The sequence below is a fragment of the Neofelis nebulosa genome, chromosome 1 (genome assembly GCF_028018385.1).
Source record: "Neofelis nebulosa isolate mNeoNeb1 chromosome 1, mNeoNeb1.pri, whole genome shotgun sequence".
NCBI classification, from domain to species: Eukaryota; Metazoa; Chordata; class Mammalia; order Carnivora; family Felidae; genus Neofelis; species Neofelis nebulosa.
Window position 1 is genome coordinate 221,405,934 of NC_080782.1, and position 21,530 is coordinate 221,427,463.

Here is a 21,530-nt window from a genome sequence, read left to right on the forward strand (position 1 = left end):
TGGCCTCACCATTCTCCCTATAACCCGAGCTAGAAACCTCAGACTTGCTGTTGAGATGGATCAAAAGCGGAGAGCCATTATCCGTGTAATCATAACTAAGCCCCTACCATCTCTCAGAAATAAGATGTGGCCCTCAGCTCTGCGTATAAGAAATCTCATCTTGTCAAGAAATCAATTCACACAAGCCAAACTCACAGGGAATTCATTTTTAACCCAGAATTCTGGTTATTCTGGTTTGGACATTTATAATGGGGGGGGCTATACTTTCCCTTTATTGTAATCTTCCAGTTCACCATTCAAAGTCCATCCTTTCAGAGAGGACTGATGAAGCAGATGGGTTATTAGAAGGTTCCCTGGTAGGAATAGACTGAAAGCAAAGGAGTGAAGTGGAATCAAGAGATTTTCATCGTAAACAGAATAAAGGTTATCAGTATTTCTGTACAGAATGCCTTTCTTGCAAATACCAACAGGAATCTACTTTTTACACTTCAAATGAATTTGAGAACTGAGGTCATCAACTCATCCTCATGGTCAGTGGGATGACAGATGTTGAAGCTAGGTCATTCCTACATTCATTCATGACAGTAAAGCAGCTGGGGAGCACTTACCCAGTGCCAACTACTCTATGAAGCTCTCTCTCTCTCTTTCTCTCTCTCGCTCTCTCTCTCTCTCTAATTTAATGTTTACAACAACCCCATGAAATTGATGTTATATATCCTTGTTGTGAGTTGAATTATGCCCCCCCCCAAAATATATCCAAGTACTAACACCAGGTACCTGTGAATGTGACCTTATTTGGAAATAGAATCTTTGTAGATGTAATTAGTTAAGATGAGGTCCTACTGGATTAAGATGGGCCCTAAGCCAAATAACTTGTTCTTGTAAAAAGGTCATTCCTCCCTTCCTCCCTCGCTCCTTCTTTCTTCCCTCCTTCCTTCCTTCCTTCCTTCCTTCCTTCCTTCCTTCCTTTCTCTCTCTCCCTTTCTTTCTCTCTCTCCCTTTCTTTCTTTCTTTCTTCTTTCTTTCTTTCTTTCTTTCTTTCTTTCTTTCTTTCTTTCTTTCTTTTCTTTCTTCAGAGCCCCATAGAGGCTTTAATTCCATTATGAATCTCCAGAAGAGGAATACTAGAGCTTGCAGTGTTTCTCTAACTGATTTAAACATAGAAGCCTTGTCTTTTACAGAACATCTCATGGAATTCATATTCTGTGGAAGATACTTTGGGAAGTGCTGAATTAAAGAAAAAAGGTTTTCGTTTTTTGAAATCATTTATGTGATTTCTGAGTTACACTTTCATGTAAGTGTCTGAAGGAGAATTGAAAAACATCCTTGCTGCTTCAGAAATATATTTACAAACCATCTCTTTGGATATGTTAATTTCACTAATATTTTGCCATACCTTTAGATCATTATATGGATTCTCAGAGTCAGTGTCTTCTAGTCAAAGGCAATTGGGAACACACCTACAGTTGAACAAGGTTGGGTTTATTGACTGGTTGTGTTAAAGGAGAATGCACATAAAGGGAAACTGGGGAATCTCAGAAAGAAGATGTCAGGAATTATAATAGGATTTATGCTTGCATCAGATAATTTGGGAGTAAGATTCAAGGAAGCAGACTTTGTAGGAACAAAAATGGTTATTAGTTCTTATAACAGACTGAAAAACAGAAACCCATACCATCATACTCAGACAGTGAAAACATGTCCCCCCTACCCAAATCCAGCTGTTCTTTTCTAGACTTCCAGGAGGCTTCTCTCCACACACACCTCCAGTCATAGGTTGTTATGTAATATTTACAGGTGCAGTAATAAGTGTTTGTTTATTCTAGCATAAATTTCTCTTTGGCTAGTTAAGAAGAAATTAAGGACTATGTTATTATCTGTGACAACTCTGCCTCATGAATTCACATTTAAACCTAGGATTTGTCGGGGCGCCTGGGTGGCGCAGTCGGTTAAGCGTCCGACTTCAGCCAGGTCACGATCTCGCGGTCCGTGAGTTCGAGCCCCGCGTCAGGCTCTGGGCTGATGGCTCGGAGCCTGGAGCCTGTTTCCGATTCTGTGTCTCCCTCTCTCTCTGCCCCTCCCCCGTTCATGCTCTGTCTCTCTCTGTCCCAAAAATAAATAAAAAACGTTTAAAAAAAAAAAAAAAAAACCTAGGATTTGTCAAAGATAAAGCAAAGCCAGACACTAAAGTAAGGACAGATTTTATACTGTTGCAGTAGAGAAAAGACTCCAACATGAACTGAACTCAACTTAAATTTTTACAGAGATGACTGGATGTTTTTAAGGAAGAATGAAGGAATGGGGGGGGGGGGCGGCGGTAAACAGGAGCTCAGCAGAGTCAGGGAAGTAAAAAATTGCAAATAGTGGAAACTGCATCTGGATTTGCTAACTGACACTTATGAAGTTTAGGATTCTACCCTCCCACAGAGCCTGGGGGCCAGGAGCCCTATCTTCAGGTTGGCTGGAACAAATAGTAAATTCTTTTGACATCCTTGAGTTTTTTCAGGCTCTATAATAAGGGAAGGTTATGGTCATCCTAGAGATATGACCCTGAGCTGTTAAAAAAAAAACCTGTTAGACCTTTATTCAAGTCCTTACAGACCGAGGTAGAAGCCCAGTCAGGAAGAGGGCTCAGAGGAGTCTGGCTAGAGTTTGATCAAGGAGAGAGTTTTTGTCAGCTTCCAGAGAAGAAGTTGGACCCTTTAAGATTTTTGCCAAGGTCAGAGATAAGTTATGAGTAATTCTTTCCAGTTAGATTATTCCAACTCTGGTAGTTGTTGCTTGCACAGTATGCATGCCGGGGACTTAGTAATCTTTCCTGACAGTTCTCTCGTAAGCCTGTGCCTGCCTCTTTCAGATGTCTCTGTGTATTCTTTTTAGGGAAACATGATTCCTGGAGGGGTGGTAGTTTTAAATATCTGATGTTCTCTAACGATGATCTTGAATACATAGGACAGTGGGTACATGTGGCAGGTGGGTGTAAGCCTGATGTCCACATAAGAAGTAACCTGGTGGTACTGGGAATTTAAGAATCATTTATCAAAACAGGAATGAGCCTTTTTCTTTATTTGAGAATCTGTGGTGGAAAGTCACTTGAGGCAGACAGATTCTCCTTCAGTGGAGTCAAACAGGTCCTGCACAGCAAGCTGGAAGGTTGTGAAAGAAAATAAAGTAGCAATTTCTATCCAAGTTAGACCAAATCTTTGTTCTTACTCCCAAAGTGTCAGCTTTTGCTGATAGGGTTGTAAGGAATTCAGCAGAAGTATTTTGTTAATATGGGGCCAATGTACAATTTAATAAGCCTGAAATTGGTTAATTATGCAAGGGAAATTTAAATATCAGAAGGGATATATAGAAGAAAATTTACCTCTTGAAGTGTTTTTTTTTGTTTTGTTTTTTGTTTGCTTGGTTTTTTTTATTTTTTAAGTTTATTTATTTATTTTGAGAAAGAGAAAGTGCACATCACAAGAGCTCGCATTAGCCAAGGAGAGAGAGAGAGGGAGAGGGAGAGGGAGAGGGAGAGGGAGAGGGAGAGGGAGAGGGAGAGGGAGAGAGAGAGAATCCCAAGCAGGTTCTCCATTGTCAACACAGACATGACGTGGGACTCCATCTCACGAACTGTGAGATCATGACCTGAGCCAACACCAAGAGTCAGAGGCCTAATGGACTGAGCCACCCAGCCACCCATTTGCTAGTTTTTAGTTGTTAAATTTTGCCAGTAATCAGTTAAATTCAGAACAGTGGCTATGGTCTAAGAAAAAACAACCCAGAGAATTTTGTTTTCTCTTAAGTGGTAAAGACTATAATAGGTCACAGGATGAAGATAAGGGAGATTATATTAGTTAATACGGTAAAAGTACAATGATGAACAAGATGACTAGTAAAGGGAAAGAAGAGGGTGCTAAAGAATTAGAAAATTTTGTTCTGTCTTGTGTGAAAGCCATCTGCTTCTGCAGTCAATATTTGTTTCACTGCTTTGGGCAGAAGTTTCCCACTTCTGTAAATCAACAACTTCTGGAGAATTTCTAAAAATCTTCAGTTTGAGGTCTTTCAAAGGAATGGACTTCCAGTAGTCGGGTGGGGGGAGTTCTGAATGTCTTTTTAGTTGGGAGACATGAGTCCAAAAATTAAAATATTGGAATGTTAATACAATGTCAGTTGTTAAAGATAGCAATAGGGTATTTTCCATCTGGGATCAAGAGAAGTTTTTCTCTGAGGTCTTTTCCAGAAGACCAAATATCTAGGTTTCTGATCAGACAGAGACTGCTTTGGAGAATACTTTGGAAATGCAGCTTTCCTATAGTCATCATGTTAGATGGCAATAGGATAGGATCAAAGATTGGAAGTAATTCCCAAATGCACAAGGCAGCTTGTTATATACTCAGGAGGAGATACTTTGTTGGTTCTAGAGGGGACTGATCTCATTGCCTGCAATCAAGGCCAATGGAAATACTTCAACCATTAGAAGTTTGAGGATTTTAGAATTCCATTAGTTGTTACTTTCCCTGTTGTCCGTGGATAAGGAGTATCGTTTCTAAGTAAAAGGTAAAGCTTTACAGTTCTTTGATGACTATGTCAGTGAAATGTGTGTCTCTTACTGAAGAGACAGGTTGGGATTCCCAAATTAAGCAATTTTTTTTTCTACCATACAGCCAGAGCTCTCTAGCAAAGAAAAGCCTTAACACACTCTGAGAATAAACAATAACCAGAACACATTCTCAGATCTTCTGGGGATGTTCAAAGGAGCCTTGGGGCTGTTGTTGTCCATGTTCTACCTTTACAGACTTGCTAGAATTGTGCTGATGGCAGGTAGGGCACGCATTAGAATGTCCTTAGCAATAGCCTTCAAATTCCCTGCCAGTGTTGGTTCAATATCATTGCCAGTTTATCTCTGCCATTGTAGGTAAATCATGAAATGGGCTTGCTAAACTCTACTTTTATTATGGCTTTCTCTTTGGGTAATAGCAAGACATCTCAAGGTTCTTTGATTCATTGTCTACTTTATAGGGAGTCTTGTAGTGTCAGGAAATCTCTATTTCTAAACTATTTTGAATTCATGGATGGATCCAAAATCATATTCCATGTATAAGTATAAATATTGGTTCTTTTATCCTTTTGTCTGCAAGTCTGAGTAAAGGCAATTAATTTAGTCATCTGAATTGATTTTATTTCAAGGTAAAACTCCTATTTCAAGGGTAAATTCAAGCATAGCCTGCTTGGAAATTTTAGTTTTTCTTCCAAAGTAGGAACCAACCAACAAACAAAATTAAATCAGGGATATCCAAGGGAGAATCTAAAAGGTCCATGCAAAGTATGGATAACTCCATTACTGAGGTAACCAATCATGGGCTTTTTTTTAATAGACGAGGAAAGGAGGGTAGCTAGTTTAGTGTTAAAGCAACAGATGATGATGTTTTAAGGGAAACCAGCAAAATTATATAGGAAGTTATGTGATTGACTGAAAAGTCCCAGGTTATTTCTATCAAAAGGAGAGTCTGTATAACAGGAAAACTATTTCTTTTAAGTAATCTCTACACCTAATGTGGGGCTTGAACTCATGACCCAGAGATCAAGAGTCACATATTCTTCTGACTGAGTCAGCCAGACACCACCGACAGGGAGACTGTTAAAAGTTTAGTGGAGACCATAGAACTAAGTTGACTAAGTGGATGTAAGGCCTCTATAAGCCTGCTGGAGTTGCTATCAGTCTTAAACAAGATGGCTTAATGAGATCTAATGAAAGACTGAAATCAACAGTTGGTCTCTGATGATTCCCATGTGATTGACTCAGAAAGTCTAGTGCTTATTGAGATTTGTCATGCCAAAAAAGGAAAAAGTGGTTGTGAGCCTAGAACCCTGGAAAAAATCTTTTTATACTCAGCTATAGAAATCTTAGTATTTAAACATAAGCATGCTTCTTTTAACTTAAAAAGTATGCAATCCCTCAAAGATATTTATTTAGCATATTTTACCTAAGTGTAATTAACTTAGGGACTTCAACCTTTTTTATGGTAATTTATGAGCTTTTTTATTACTAAGTTTGGCTAATAAATACACTCTTATAATAGCTTTATATTAATCAAAATTCAAAGGATTTTTAGAAATCTAATTATTCTCATTTTTTCTTTCTTTCATAGGATGAAAGAACAAATCTTGTGTTACCCCTTGGCCATTGTAGTAAAACCCAAAGATGGTTTAGGCACAAATGGCATATTAATAGCTTTATCCTAAATTGGGGGCCTGGATTTGGGAAAGAATCAGGAATAATGGTTTGATGAGAGAAGATATAACTCAGAGTCAAGAAATAACTATAGGCAACATTATAAAAATACTCAACAATAATTATTAGAAACTTTATTTTGAAAGCAAGGAATCTTTTAAAAAATGATTTAAAATTATATCAGAAGCACTGAAATTTAACAGAATATTTTATTTACAAAAATCTTTATTAATGAGTATAAAATAACCTAATTATTTTATATTAAAAAGACTAATTCTAATATTACTTTTTTGTACATTATTCCTAAAACAGTCTATAATAAAGGATTTATTAATATGCCCTCATATGTATGCATTTAGGCATTCACAAATGTGTAAATACACAAATAGTAATGAATTTAAAGTATTGAACTATAGCTTTAAAATTAAATCTATTAAATAAAACAAAGGGTGTATCAAATTAAATTTACCCTTTGAATAAACTATTTTAGTTTTCTTAATAAACAAACAGAAAATCATATCATTATCTTCTATGCATATTTGTATTTCTCTGTATTAACTATTTATATTAATTATAATCTTTAACCAAAATAATCAACCTTCTTTTTCATCAAGCATAAGAAAATTTAGAGGAGAGAAAATAAAGAATAATTCAGATATTTTTCTATCTACTAGCATTTATGTCATGCAATTTAAATAATTTTAAAGTATAATTAAAAAGTATAATTCAAAGGCATTTACAAATTTTGTTCATCTACTGCCCTTGTAAAAACTAAGGAAAAAATTACACGTAATGATCACTGTTTTGTATCTGTTTCTTATTTAGAAACTGTTTAGGCATCTAAAGATTATTTATTAATTATTTGTCTGAGGTCCTAAAGTTAAGGATTTATAATTATAATTACAAATTATAATCATAATTTTAGGAAATTATAATTTTAGTTAAAATATTAAATTCTTATGCTTTGTCCCAAAGTTAGAATGTCATAAAATTAAACCTTTAAAAAGGCATTCATTGTTATCAGTCATTTTAGTTAAATACAATTTTATATGCATAATTTTGAATTTTAAACAAGTTATGGAAGTAGTGGAATATTGCTTAATTCATAAACAATGCAGGAAATTCAGTTTAATCAAAAGAAATTTAATCCTGGCCTTGTACAAACCAAAATATTATGCTGACACTAGTTTTTATATATTAAACTAATTTTTAAAGACTCTGAATCATGCTAAAAATGTTATCTTCTTTTAACTTGAAAGTAATGCCCTTTCTTTTCTCACAAGTGTAATAACAAAGCTATTATGTAAATATGCTTTTAGGGTCCACAAATGAAATACATCTTAATAACTTTGTCTTTTTTTACATTTCAGACATTTCACCTATTTATCTGGACTATACATTCCTCAAATGTACACATAAAGAGTGAAGGACTCTTAATCAAGTAATCATTATTTCTTAAGAGAAGGAAAATGAGAAAGAGGAAATGAAAAACAAAAAGGAAGAGGAAACTCCTTTAGATGAATATGACATTAACACTAAAAAAAGACAATTATGTTCCCTCTGAGAAGAAAGGTTGTATATAGAAAAACAATTTTTGGGGGGTGCCTGGCTGTCTCAGTCGGAGGAGCATGCAACTCTTGACTTCAGGGTTGTGAGTTCAAGCCCCACATTGGGTATAGAAATTACTTAAAAATAAAATCTAAAAAAAAAAAAAATAAACAACATATTTCAAAATATATACATGAAAAGGAGTGACATCAAAATTGGCTTACATCCTTGCCAATTTTGTCAATGACTTATTTAAAAAGAACAAAAAACAAAAAACAAAAAAAAATCCACCATTTATTAGTCCCCAACAGAAGGAAGTAAAGGAAGGGGCATCACCAACATTAAATAAAAGAATCTTTCTTTTAGACAACTTCCTCTTGAAAGTTGCCTCACTTTTTGTTTCTAGAGTGCCTCTCAAGTAAACGATCTTGTTTATGTCAAAACTTCCCCAAAGCGGCCATTACACTTCTGAATTGTCCCTGGTGATACTGTGCCAGTTGCACGAGTGCTTTACAGGGAGGAAAAGCTGAAGGAAACCTCTTGGCCCTGGGAGATGTGCAGTTTGAAGTTGTGTGGGCCCCAGGAGACCTGCGGTGGTGTAAGGATGGTGCTTGTCTGCCCTTCTGCCTCTGAAATTTGGGCAAAGGTCACCTGTCTCAAGTTAGGGCTGAATAAACAACAAAGCAGATCTCAGGGTCACAAAGATATGACAGAGGAAGTCATTCCAATTTTTGAAATGATGACCTTACACCAAGTTGATCCAAAGGACAAAATTTGTGCAAAGAATGCCAGTCCTTCTGAACACTCAGTCCCTGGGGCAGCTGGAAGATGGACTAGTGGGGTCTTTCCTTGTCTTTTCCTTAGAAACTTTTCCTCTGAGAGGCAAACAACACTCAGGACAATAGACAGACTATACAATGGGTATTAGAAGTTTAGGAAACAATTATCACAATTTACTACATTTACAAGTCTGATTGGTAACTAGAATGTCTTGGGGTTATCACTATTTTTTTTTTTTTTTTAGCCATTCTAATAGATGTGTAGTTCTATCCCATGGTAGTTATAGTTGGCATCTCCTTAATGGCTAATGCTATTGGACAAACTTTTATGTACCTATATGTCATCTACACACCTGAAATATCTCTTCATGTCTTTTGCCTATTTTCTAATCGGATTGTTTGTTTTGTTTGGTTGGTTTGGTTTTTACTGTTGAGTTTTGAGAGTTCTTTATATATTGTAGACACTGGTCCTTTGTTGAATCTGTGTTTTGCAAATATTGTCTCTTAGTCTGTAGCTTATCTTTTCATCCTCTTAACAGAACTTTTTGCAGTGCAAAAGTTTTCCATCTTGATGAATTCCAATTTATCAATTTTTCCTTTCATGGATCATGTTTTTGATGTTATGTCCAAGAACTCTCTGTCTAGCCTTAAATCCCAAAGATTTTATCATATGCCTTTTTTCCTAAAAAAGTTATAGTTTCACATTTGACTAATTTGGTCTATGATCCATTTTTGTTAATTTTTGTATAAGGTATGAGGTTTAAGTCATGGTTCATTCTTTTGCCTATGGATGTCCACTTGCTCCAGCACTACAAAAATACCATCTTTCTTCTGTTGAATCTCTTTTGCCCTTTGTCAAAAATTAGTTAAGCATATTTGTGTAACTCTTTTTTTAGGTACTCTGTTTTGTTCCACTAATTTATGTGTCTATCCCTTCAATATCACACAGTCTTGAGAACTTCCAATTCCTTTCCCTTTCCACATAAATTTTAGAATAATCTTATCTATTTCAACAACAAAAAAAGTATTGCCTGAATTTTATTACGAATTTAATTAATCCTATAAACCAATTTGGGAAAGATTGACATCTTTATTCTGTTGAGCCTTCCAATCCATGAACATGGTGTGTGTCTCCATTTACTTTGAACTTTGATTTCTTTCATCAGCATCTTGTAGTTTTCAACATATAAATTCTGGAATGTCTTGTTAGATTTACACTTAAGTATTTCATTTTATTTTTGAATGATTGCAAATGGTACTGTATTTCTTATTCCAATGTGTTCATATGTTCATTGCTAGTATATAAAAATACAATTGATTTTTATGTGTTGTGTCCTGTGACTTGGTTGAATTTACTTGTTACTTCTATGACTTTTTGGTGTAGATTCCTTGGGATTTTCTGTGTAAACAGTCAGGTCATCTGCAAATGGGGAGTGTTTTCTTTCTTCCTTTCTGATCAGTAAGATGTTGATTTCCTTTCTTGCCTTATTTCACTGGCTAGAATTTACAGCATTATGTTAAATAAGAGTAGTAAGAGTAGACATCCTTGTATTGGTCCCAATTTTAAGGAGAAGGCATGCAGTCTTTCACCCTTAACTATGTTAGCTATGAGCGGGGGTTTTTTGTTGATAATTATCAAGTTGAGGAAGTTCCCCTGTATGCCTCTGTTTCTAAGAGTTTTGATCAAGAGTTGGTATTGGATTTTGTTCATATGCTTTTTCTGCATTCATTGATATGATCACATGATTTTTGTCATTTAGCCTCTTAACATGAATTACATTGACTGTTTTCTAAATATTGAACCAGGCTTGAATGCATGAAATAAACCATACTTGGTCATGATATATAATTCTTCTTGTAATATTGCTAAAATTTACTTGCTAATATTTTGCTAAGAGATTTTGTGTCTATATTCATAAGGAATATTGGTCTGTAGTCTTTTGTTTTATACTGTGTCTGGTTTTGATATCAAGGTAATACTAGCTTTGTAAAATAAACTGGGATATGTATCCTCCTCTTCTGTCTTCTGGAAGAGATTGCATGGAATTGGTGTTAATTCTTATTTAAATATGGTAGATTTGGGTAGAAGTCTCCAGGGATACCACCTGGACTTGGAGATTCCTTTTACAGCTTTAAATTAAGAATTTAATTTTCTCAGTAGTTAAACTTATCATTTTGTATTTGGTGAGTTGGGGTAGTTTTTTTTTTTAAAGAAATTAATCCATTTCCTTTAGGTTATCAAATTTATTCTTGTAGAGGTAATCATGGTATTCCTTTATTATATTTTTGATGTATCTATCACGATGTTCCCTGTTTCACATTCTTGATAATGGTAATTTGTGTCTGCTCTATTTTTACTTTTGTCTGTCTTGCTAGAGGTTTGTCAATTGTATTGATCTTTCCAAATAACCAGTTCTTTCTTTCATCGATTCTCCTTGATTTTTGTTTTGTTTTGTTTTCAATTTCCTTGATTTCTGCTTTTACCTTTATTACTTGCCCCCTTTTTCTTGATTTGGGTTTATCTCATTTAAAAAATTTTTGGTTTCTTGAGATTGGAGCTTAGATGATTGATTTAAAACTATTTTGTAATGTATGCATTTAGTGTTTTACAGTTCTCTCTTAGCAATGCTTTTGATATACCCCACAAATTTTGATATGATACATTTTCATTTCTTCAACGTTTTTTTTTTGTTTTTTTTTTTGTTTTTTTTTTTTTATTTTTGGGACAGAGAGAGACAGGGCATGAACGGGGGAGGGGCAGAGAGAGAGGGAGACACAGAATCGGAAACAGGCTCCAGGCTCCGAGCCATCAGCCCGGAGCCCGACGCGGGGCTCGAACTCACGGACCGCGAGATCGTGACCTGGCTGAAGTCGGACGCTTAACCGACTGCGCCACCCAGGCGCCCCTACATTTTCATTTCTATTGAGTTCAATATATCATTTGGTTTCCCTTGAGACTTCCTCTTTGACCCATGGAATATTTAGAAGAGTGTGGTTTAGTGCCCAAGCATTTGGAGATTTTCCTATTATTTTTCTGCTGTTGATATCTAGTTTGATTCCATTGTAGTTATAGAGCACACTCTGTACGGTTTCAATTTTTTTTTTAATCTGTTGAGGTTTTCTTTTTATGGCCCAGGATGTGGTTTATTTGGGTATATGTTTTGTGGGCACTTGAAAAGAATGTGTATTCTGCTTTGGTTGAATGGATTTTTTTATAAATGTCAATTGGTTCCTGTTGGTTGATGTTATATTTGAGTTTTTCTGTATTCTTGTGGATTTTTGTCTAGCTGCTCTATCACTTACTGAGAGAGGGTTTTGAAATTACCAACTATACCTATGAACTTGTCAATTTCTCCTTTCAGTTCTATCGGTTTTTGCTTCACATAGTTTGTAACTGTTGTTAGGTGTATACACATTTAGAATTGATGTGTCTTTTTGGTAGATAAACTCTTTTATCATTATATATTGTCCCTTGCATAATTTTCTCTGTTCTAAAGTTTACTTTATCTGGTCTTAAGAGCCACTCCTGATTTCCTTTCATTAATGTTTGCATGACATATATGTTTTTCACCCTTTTACTTTCAACATGTCAATACTGTGAATTTCTTATATACAGCATATAATTTACATATATATATATATAGACAGATATAGATATATCGGTCTGTCAATCTATATTTTAATTGGTATATTTACACTATTTATATTTATTGTAATTATTTATTTTTTAGGGATAAGTGTGCCATTTTATTTTATTTTTCTATTTGTATTATCTATTTTCTTTTTCCTATCTTCTTGTTGGCTACTTGAACACTCTTAAGTATTCTGGTTTGATTTATCTCTAGTGTTTTTAGCTTATCTCTTTGTATAGCTTTTTAATGGCTGCTCTAGGTGTTACATTACACATACATCACTTACCACAGTCTATTGGCATCATCATGTTACCAACTCAAGTGAAGTGTGGAAATCTTACCTCCTTTGTATCCTTTTACCTTTCCCCATTTATAATATCGTTATAATTATCTTTAAAAATTCCCCTACATTAAAGCTCATCACACCAGACAATGTTTCAATCATCAAACATAACTCAGAATCAAAAAAGAGAAGAAAATCCTATTGTACTTACCCATATTTTTGCTTATCATGTTCTTACTTTCTGATGGTCCTAGGTTCCTTCTTTTACTGATTCCTTTCTGATATGAGAACTTCTTTTAGTCATTCTTTTAGGGTAGGTCTGCTGCCAACAAATTCTCTTAGTTTTCCATCATTTGAGAATGCCTTGACTTCTCCTTTATATTTGAAGGATATTTTTGCTGGCTATAGAACTCTGAATTGTAGACTTTTCTTCCTCAACATATTGGCCAACCAGATCCAATAATACATTAAAAAAATTATTCACCATGACCAAGTGGGATTTATACCTGGGATGCAGGGCTGGTTCAGTATCCACAAAACAATCAATGTGATTCATCACATCAATAAAAGAAAGGACAAGAACCACATGATCCTCTCAATAGATGCAAAGAAAGCATTTGACAAAATACAGCATCCTTTCTCAATAAAAACCCTTAAGAAAGTAGGGATAGAAGGATCATACCTCGAGACCATAAAAGCCATATATGAAAGGCCCCATGCCAATATCATCAATGGGGAAAAACTGAGAGCCTTCCCCCTAAAGTCAGGAACAAGATAGGGATGTCCACTCTTGCCACTGTTATTCAACATAGTAGAATGTTGGTAGACTTCTCTTTCAGCACTTGAAAATGTTGTGCCACTTCCTTTTGTCTTCCATACATTTTGTTGAAACATCTGCTGTCTGGTAGATTTGGACTGCAGTATGAACATAAGCACTGGACCAAAGGTCTCCCAAGTTTGAGGCTTCTGTTTCAACAAAGTAAATGAATGTTTATTTTGTATTCTAGAAATGTATCATGAAATATAATGGAGCATATGGTAAAAACTTTGCTGATATTTTTGACTCAAGTTTCAAAGAAAAGCTAGTATTTCTCCCTGTTTCATTAAAACCTGGAAAGATGTAAGTAGTGAGCAGGAAGTAACTTTTTGTGTCTGTGTTTTTTGTTTTTTTTTTTAATCCAGCGTGGAGAGAAAACTTATGCCCTTGCCTCTATACATCTCCACATCATAAATGGAACCCAATGGCATCTTCAGCAGTAATGACAACAACACGGACTGTTCAATCGAAAACTTCAAAAGGGGATTTTACCCCATCGTGTACCTGATAATATTTGTCTGGGGAACCTTGGGAAATGGATTTTCCATATATGTTTTCCTGCAGCCTTATAAGAAGTCCACGTCTGTGAATGTTTTCATGCTAAACCTGGCCATTTCAGATTTTTTGTTCACAAGTACACTGCCCTTCAGAGTTGACTATTACATCAGAGGCTCCAACTGGATATTTGGGGACCTGAGCTGCAGGATTATGTCTTATTCTATGTATGTCAACATGTACAGCAGCATTTATTTCCTGACTGTGCTGAGCATTGTGCGTTTTCTGGCAACTGTTCATCCCTTCCGGCTCCTCCATGTGGCTAGTATCAGGAGTGCCTGGATTCTGTGTGTGGTTATATGGGTCCTTATCATGGCTTCCTCAGTAGTGCTTCTGAACAATGGCTCTGAGCAGAATGGCAATACCACATTATGCTTAGAGTTGAATATGAATAAAATTGTTAAACTGAGGACGATGAACTACATTGCCTTGGTGATAGGCTTCATGCTACCATTCTGCTTGCTCAGCATCTGTTATCTGCTAATCATTCGAGTCCTGTTAAAGGTAAAGGTCCCAGAATCTGGGCTGCGGGTTTCTCACAAGAAAGCACTTATCACCATCATCATTGCCTTGATCATCTTCCTTCTGTGTTTCCTGCCTTATCACATACTGAGAACCCTCCACCTGGTCATGTGGAAAGTGGATACATGCGAAGACAATCTTCATAAAGCTGTGGTCATCACACTGACCTTGGCAGCAACCAATAGCTGCCTCAATCCTTTGCTCTATTATTTTGCTGGGGAAAATTTTAAGGACAGACTAAGGTCTGCACTCAGAAAAGATCACCCCTGGAAGACAAAGTACAGCATTCCTGTCTGCGTGTGGTTGAAAGAGGAAACACAAGTTTAAGGGGTTATTAAATGAGGCCTGTTTTTGTATACTTGTGTCCACCTTCATTCACACATAGTCCCAGTCACATGACCATGTATTTACATTATTTCCAACAAAGATCAATTCCTAACATTTAAATTGACCATGACTTCTGTTAATAAGTCCTACTTCAAACATTTTATTAGGTGTGTTTTCAGTGGTTGAGTCTAAATGAGAATGTAGCAGGCAAAATCTCTACTAGTCTTGCAACCTAAAATGTTAGACTGGGAAAAAATGCTGAGCACACTGGGTGCTTATTTTCTTCAGATTCTGTACCAGATCTCTGTTCTACCAGCCAATCTAAATTAACTTTAAGACAACTTCAACTTCCCCAGCTTCTCCAGCTCCTCTTCCATCTTCAGTCCCCTAAGATATAGCCAGGTTCCAGAGCTAAAGGAGATTCCAGAGCAGATAAGAAAAGTATCCTAAGGAATCAGTGAAAAGACTTTGTGAAGAAGGCTGCCCTTTAACAAGGCAGTCAGGGTCCCAAAAAAGAACGGTGAGAGAAAAAGGGAGAGAAGGACTAGGGCAAGAAAGAGCTGGTTAGAAGTAGGGAGAAAGACAAATTTTATTTTGCACTGGGAGAGAGGCTCTAGCACACTGAAGGCAAGAAGGTTCTCTTTGTCTCTCTCGCCAGGGGGCTAGAAAGGATAAGAAGACTAGGAGGAGGAACTGGGGCATTACCCTAGGGGGTGGAGGGATTATGTGTGAAATAGCAGAATAGAGGGGATCAATATTAGTTTTAGGATTTGGGTTTGGACTGCACTGCAGTTCTCAGTCTTGCTCATTAATCCATTTGGATGGGAGCCAGAATGGAGGAGGTCGCTTTAAGGGTTTGGTTGGGCACTGAAAGAGAGAGTGGGGTAGAGGGTAAGTTGTAAAGGTGGCTGTACCCCTGAAATTCTATTAATATCTTGGGAGAACATGTGTAGGGTGGCTTTCTTTTTGAGGGAGTATAGAAAAGAACTGGATAGTGGGAAGGGATCCTTTCTGTCCACTGAAAAAAGCTAGGGAGACTACCAACTACTACCTCCCTGAACATTGTACCACCAACAATTGAATGCCCTCTCCACGCTGGGCAGACTTGTGCCAGGCACTTGACATTCAGGAACCCCGTTTAACCCTCACACTAAAGCCATTCACTCTATGAATGAAGAAATGGAAGTTCAGAGAAATTAAGAAACTTGTTCAAGTTCACACAGCTTGTAAGAGTTTAAAAAATCTCCATGCAGAAGGGTTGGCCAGGTGCTTACTTGACCGCTCTTCCTACAAATCTTCAGGCAAATTGGTTGAAAATCTGAATAAGAGTTCCCTCCCCCCACCAGGCACCTACCCCTCCTCACTGTCATGAGATTTTCTCTTTAGAGTTGTTGATCCCAGGCAGAGTAGAGTGTGGGAGAGAGGTAGTGTTCTAAAGTCAGGGAAGAAGTGAATGTTTTCATTGTAAACAAGAGTCCCAGAACCCTTCCCTTACTCCTCTGTCTGGATGCTGACAGAATATCCTGTCAAAACAATAGATGAGAATTCACCTATGGGGAACAGATACAGACTGTTGAGGATTCCCCAACATAAAAGCCAGCATCTGCCTTATTACCTACTGACAGGGAGGCCCACACTGCAACTAATCTATTCAGAGAGCATCTAGTCAACCTGTTAGAGCCTCATTATTAATTATGAATAGTCAATGACCACTACACATGGGCAGGGGGGAAAGGTCCAAACATAAAAAATACCAACAAACAAATCAGGATAGAGACATTTTCAATATGAAAGGTCTCAACACTTTTATTACCCATGTACTTTTTATCAGAAACCTACTGTGAGGATGTGCTCCTCCAAAATAAGTGATTAAGCCAAGATAGAGGAAAACATGACATCTAGGACACAAGGAATCCAGTACAGGGGAAAGGTGAACAACACAGGATGTTGGTGGTAGCAGAAAAACAAGAAACTAACTGATTTGAACAATCAATTTGGAGAGATTTATATTTTTCTTGAAGAGGTTGGGATGAACTAGTGAAAGTACATAGAAAAGTAAGCAAGGGAAAAGACACTGTGATCATTGAATGCTAGCAAAAAGAAACTGTTGTTTAAGAAAGGAAATATAATCATAGTACACTACATGGTTCAGCTGTGACTAATGTTTACACAATATAATGTAAATAACAAAATGCTGTGATATAACTTTTTTTGGGAAATGAGAGGAGAGGATATGTATGTGGGGGAGGGGTATCAGAAATCTAGGTCCCCATCTTCAATCACAGAAAATGCACAATAACTAAAGCTAAAGAATGATAAAAGCTGTATAAAAATGTTATTTAGCAATAGGGGCTACAGCCCAGAAGAAACAATGAAAAGAACGGACAAGGTTGGCCTCTGGGGAGTTTGGAGTGGGAAAAAGGGTGGTGATTTCTCTTTCCCTTTTAAGAACTAATCATCTAACTTGTAAATATGTATTGCTGAAATAAAAATTAAGTTAAAATTAAATTTAAAAACTTAAATTAATTCTTCGGGTTTTGTTGGTTTGTTGGTTTGTTTGTTTTAAAAAAAAAAAAAAAGACAGGGGCACCTGGGTAATTCAGTCAGTTGAGCAATGACTTTGGCTCAGGTCATGATCTCAAGATTCATGGGTTCGAGCCCCACATCTGGCTCTGTGCTGACAGCATGGAGCCTCCTTGGAATTCTCTCTCTCCCCCTCTGTCTTTGCCCCTTCCCTGCTTGAGCTCTCTCTCTCTCTCAAAAATAAACATTAAAAAAATTGAAAAATATATATTAAAAAAGAAACAAGACAGAAAAGAAAGGCCACCAGAAATGAGCACTAAATGAACACTGACAGATGAAAGGAAAGCAGGCGGGGTGCCTGGATGGTTCAGTTGGTTAAGTGTCCATCTCTTGATCTTGGCTCAGGTCATGATCTCACATTTGGTGAGTTTGAGTCCCATGTCTGGCTCTGCACTGTCAGCAAGGAGTCTGCTTGGGATTCTGTCTGTCTGTCTCTCTCTGCCCCTACCCCGCTTGCACTCTCTCTTTCTCTCTCTAAATAAATGCATAAATAAACTTTATTTAAAAAATAAGGAAAGAAAGGAAAGCAGGAAATGGTTAGACTTGGATTTGGGCCCCTGAGGGAGGCCTGCCCAGCCCTGCCACGGGAGGGGAGACCCCTCTTGGGATGAATGGAGTCACTTCCTGGGGTCAGAGGAACATTAGGATATTTTTTAGTCACATGTAACAGAAAACCCAACTCCAAGTGAGTTAAACAGTCACTATCTCATATAACTGTAATATCCAAAGAAAAGTTAAACTTCAGACCTATTCACCTGGGGCTTCTGTGAGCCTTATTCTCCAGTTATCGGCTTGGTCCCATGGCTGAATCCCCTCATGGGAATAAGCTGATTGCAAACAGCCTGAGGCTACGTTTCCTTACTTATTATTTCCAGGAGAAGAAACAGGGTATCTCCTGCTCAAAGCATTTAATAAAGTTATAGGGCTTCCCTTTGATCAGACCTACTCAGATTACACACTAGCTCTAGTTTACTAGACCAAAGAAGGGATTGCTCTGATGGAAAGAGGATGATCAGAGTCTACACCTGCAGTAGGGTTAAACCCACTGAAACCTCAGCTGGGAGAAAACTGAAATGGAATTTGCAGAGGCCACATATTCTGCATGGCAAGTGAAGTGGAAAAGAACTGCCAGCCAGACAGCCAACCAAGCTCAGCGTGGCCAGCACCTAGGCAGCAGCCCCAGCAGCTGAGGAGGGTGAGGGAATGATGTGCTGGTGGAAGAAGGATGAAAGCTAAAATAGGACTTTATGTTGTAAAGTCACAGGGATTTTTGAAGGGTGATTAGAAATCTCAACAACTCTCCAAGGTTAAGCTAGCCCAGATAAAGCTGTGATAACTGAGAGCACCCAAGGTCCTTGGGATGAACGGTCATGGAGGGGTTGTGAGTTCTTTGTGTCTTTAAATCTCTGGTGAGTGTGCATGTGTGTGCATGAGAGAGAGAGAGAGAGAGAGAGAGAGAGAGAGAGAGAGACAGAGACAGAGACAGAGACAGAGAGCATGCTTAATGACTTTTTCTTTTTCCAAGACTTTTCCTTTCTCTAGTCAGGATGAAACATCTCATCTGGTAAAGAATGTTGTCCTCCAGGAAGAAAACAAAATGGAAGTCTTTATTTACCAAAGCTAAAGCCAAGAAGGTCCTGAGGTTTTAGATATAGTTCTTTTTTTGTTTGAGAGATTAGATATCCCCTCAAGCAAGTGCATAAATTGTTCAACTGGGAGAAAGGATTTTTGTTGTGTCAACTTTAGTGGACACCATGCTATTTCAGTAAAGACCTAAGAACAAATGCCATTATATTTCATAACTATTTTAAATGACCAATTCTATGTTTTAAATTTAATTAGGATGACTTACAATTTATTCTGAAGCAGAGATTATGTCAAACTGGTCAAAAACAGGTGTGTGTGGGGGGGGCTTTCTATAGAGAATTCATTTTTATTCCTGGAAAAGAGCTTGAAAATAGAGGCCCTGTCCAGGGAGAATGGGGGTGAGGTGGGGAGGGGGTAATTCAGGGAATATGGTGATACAGATCCTTCCTCTGAAACATTTTGTCTCCAAGTAGATAGAAGCAGCTATTTAGTGCTAATAAAAGCCACAAGGAGAATTATAATGAAATAGAACTTGTTCTAAAAAAAATTAGTGTGTATTTTAAAGCTCTAGTAAATAAAGAGTATGGCACTGACATAAGAATACAGAGTTCAAAGATACACAGCTTAGAATGGAGACTAGTTTACATGGAAGTTGGAAATGTCTTAGCAGGGTTAGCTGTATGATGTTCTGAGGAAGCTATTTTTTTAAGGTTATTTAATTTTGAAAGAGAGTGAGAGCATGAGTGGAGAAGGGGAGGGGCAGAGAGAGAGAGAGAGAGAGAGAGAGAGAGATTGAGGATCCCAAGCAGATAGTGCAGAGTCTGACACGGGGCTTGAACCCACAAATGATGAGATCATGACCTGAGCAAAAATCAAGAGTTGGATGCATAACCAATTGAGTCACCTAGGCACCCCCTGAGGAGGCTAAATTATAAGCCCAGGGATCCCTGGCCCCTCCCTGCTCCCCTGCTCTTGTCTCCAAAGATTCCTGCATTCCAAGTACAGAGTGGACATAGCAGGGCCCGTGTGACATAAATGGAAGCTACAGCCTGGGTCAGTGGACCAGAAGGGCCTCCCTGATGTGTTGGCTCATGTAGAACATCAGGACCTTTCATAACCCTCAAGTTAGGGAAAAACAAACTCTTGTATAACTCTCAAAATGGATAACCCTTATAATGGCCAAGACTGAATTTCCTATTAGCCTTGTGCGATGGATGCTTAGAGTCTGATGTAAATTAATTTTCTTAAAACTAAGCATGACACTTTCTTTATTCACAAGACTTTCATACAAATAAAAATGTCTGAATTAAAGAGTAAAACTATTGCCTCTGTTCTTACTCCCTAATCAGCCTAAGAAATAGAATCTTATTAGTACCACCACACATATTTATGTACCCCTGATCTTGAAGGTAACCATTATTCTGAATTTTGTGTTAGTAACTCTTTTTACTATATAAATATATCTCCAAGCAAAATATTATAGTCGACTCTTGAACAACACAGGTTTGAATCCCGTGGGTCCACTTATATGCAGATTTTTTTTCTATCTACAGTATAGTACCGTAAATGTATTTTCTCTTCCTTACAATTTTCTTAATAAGATTTTCTTTTTTCTGCCTTACTTTATTGTGAGAATATAGTATGTAATACATGTAACATACAAAATATGTATTAATCAACTGTTTAATTTTATCAGTAAGACTTCTGGTCAACAGTAGGCTATTAGTAAAGTTCTGAGGGAGTCAAAAATTATACATAGATTTTCAGCAGTGTAAGAGGTTAGCACCCCCAATACTCAACACTGTTTAAGGGTCAACTGTATTTAGTTTTGCATGTTTTTGTACTTTTTATAAATGGAATAATCTAGTAACTATTTTTTTTCCATTTAGCTTTATCTTTTTGAACTTCAGTCATGATACTGCTGCTCATATGAATGTAACATTTAATTATCCATACTTCTGTTAATGAAGAGTTAGATTAATGTCAGATTTTGGCTATTTGGAACAACGCTCCTACAGATATTCTCATAATGTGCCTTTCAGTACACACATGTCAAAGCTTGTCTGATAATACACTTAGGAATGTGTTCATGATCAACCATTCTACGTAATACCCAACTCTCTTCCAAATTGGCTTTACTAGTTCAACCCCCTGACAGCAGTGTATGAGAACCTCCATACATCTACCTCCTTGGAAGCATTTGAGACAGTGAGACTTTTAACCTGTTGAAACCTGGTGAGTTTCAAGTGACTTCCACTGTGGTGTTCATATTTCACTGTGATTTTCATATATTATTTACACTTAAGGAGTTAACAAGCAATAAGCCCTCACAAAAGGAAACTTAAAGATTTTACTTTTGGCAAAAGAAAAATGATAACAGATGGACACTCTGAAATGCAAGAAGGAACAGTAAAGATGTAGATAAATATATGGGTAAATCAGGAGTTCTTGGCTGATAGCTAGGTTGACTATCCTCTGCTTTTTGTTGTTGCTAATGAGAAGTCAGCTGTCCAATTCCTTTAATAACAGTTAGCAGGGGCACCAGAGTGGCTCAGTCATTTAAGTGTCTGACTCTTGGTTTTGGCTCAGGTCATGATCTCACAGTTCGTGAGTTTGAGCCCCGAATCAGGCTCTGCACTAATAGGACAGAGCCTGCTTGAGATTCTCTCTCTCCCTC

At 37.1% G+C, this 21,530-nt stretch overlaps 1 protein-coding gene across 6 annotated transcripts in view; it reads left to right on the forward strand.

The window, feature by feature from the left end:
* Positions 1–14,712, forward strand: part of CYSLTR2 (cysteinyl leukotriene receptor 2) — a 38,440-nt gene extending 23,728 nt beyond the window's left edge. For 4 of the 6 annotated variants that reach the window (XM_058685686.1, XM_058685704.1, XM_058685680.1 and 1 more), the window contains one exon: positions 13,645–14,712. In XM_058685686.1, the coding sequence (XP_058541669.1) occupies positions 13,694–14,683 (990 nt within the window). In that variant the 5' untranslated portion in view covers positions 13,645–13,693 and the 3' untranslated portion in view covers positions 14,684–14,712. Of the gene's footprint in view, positions 1–1,181; positions 1,295–7,264; positions 7,793–13,644 lie in introns of those variants that run through there. The other 2 variants (XM_058685696.1, XM_058685713.1) reach the window with 2 other exon arrangements.
* Positions 14,713–21,530: the final 6,818 nt, after the last annotated feature.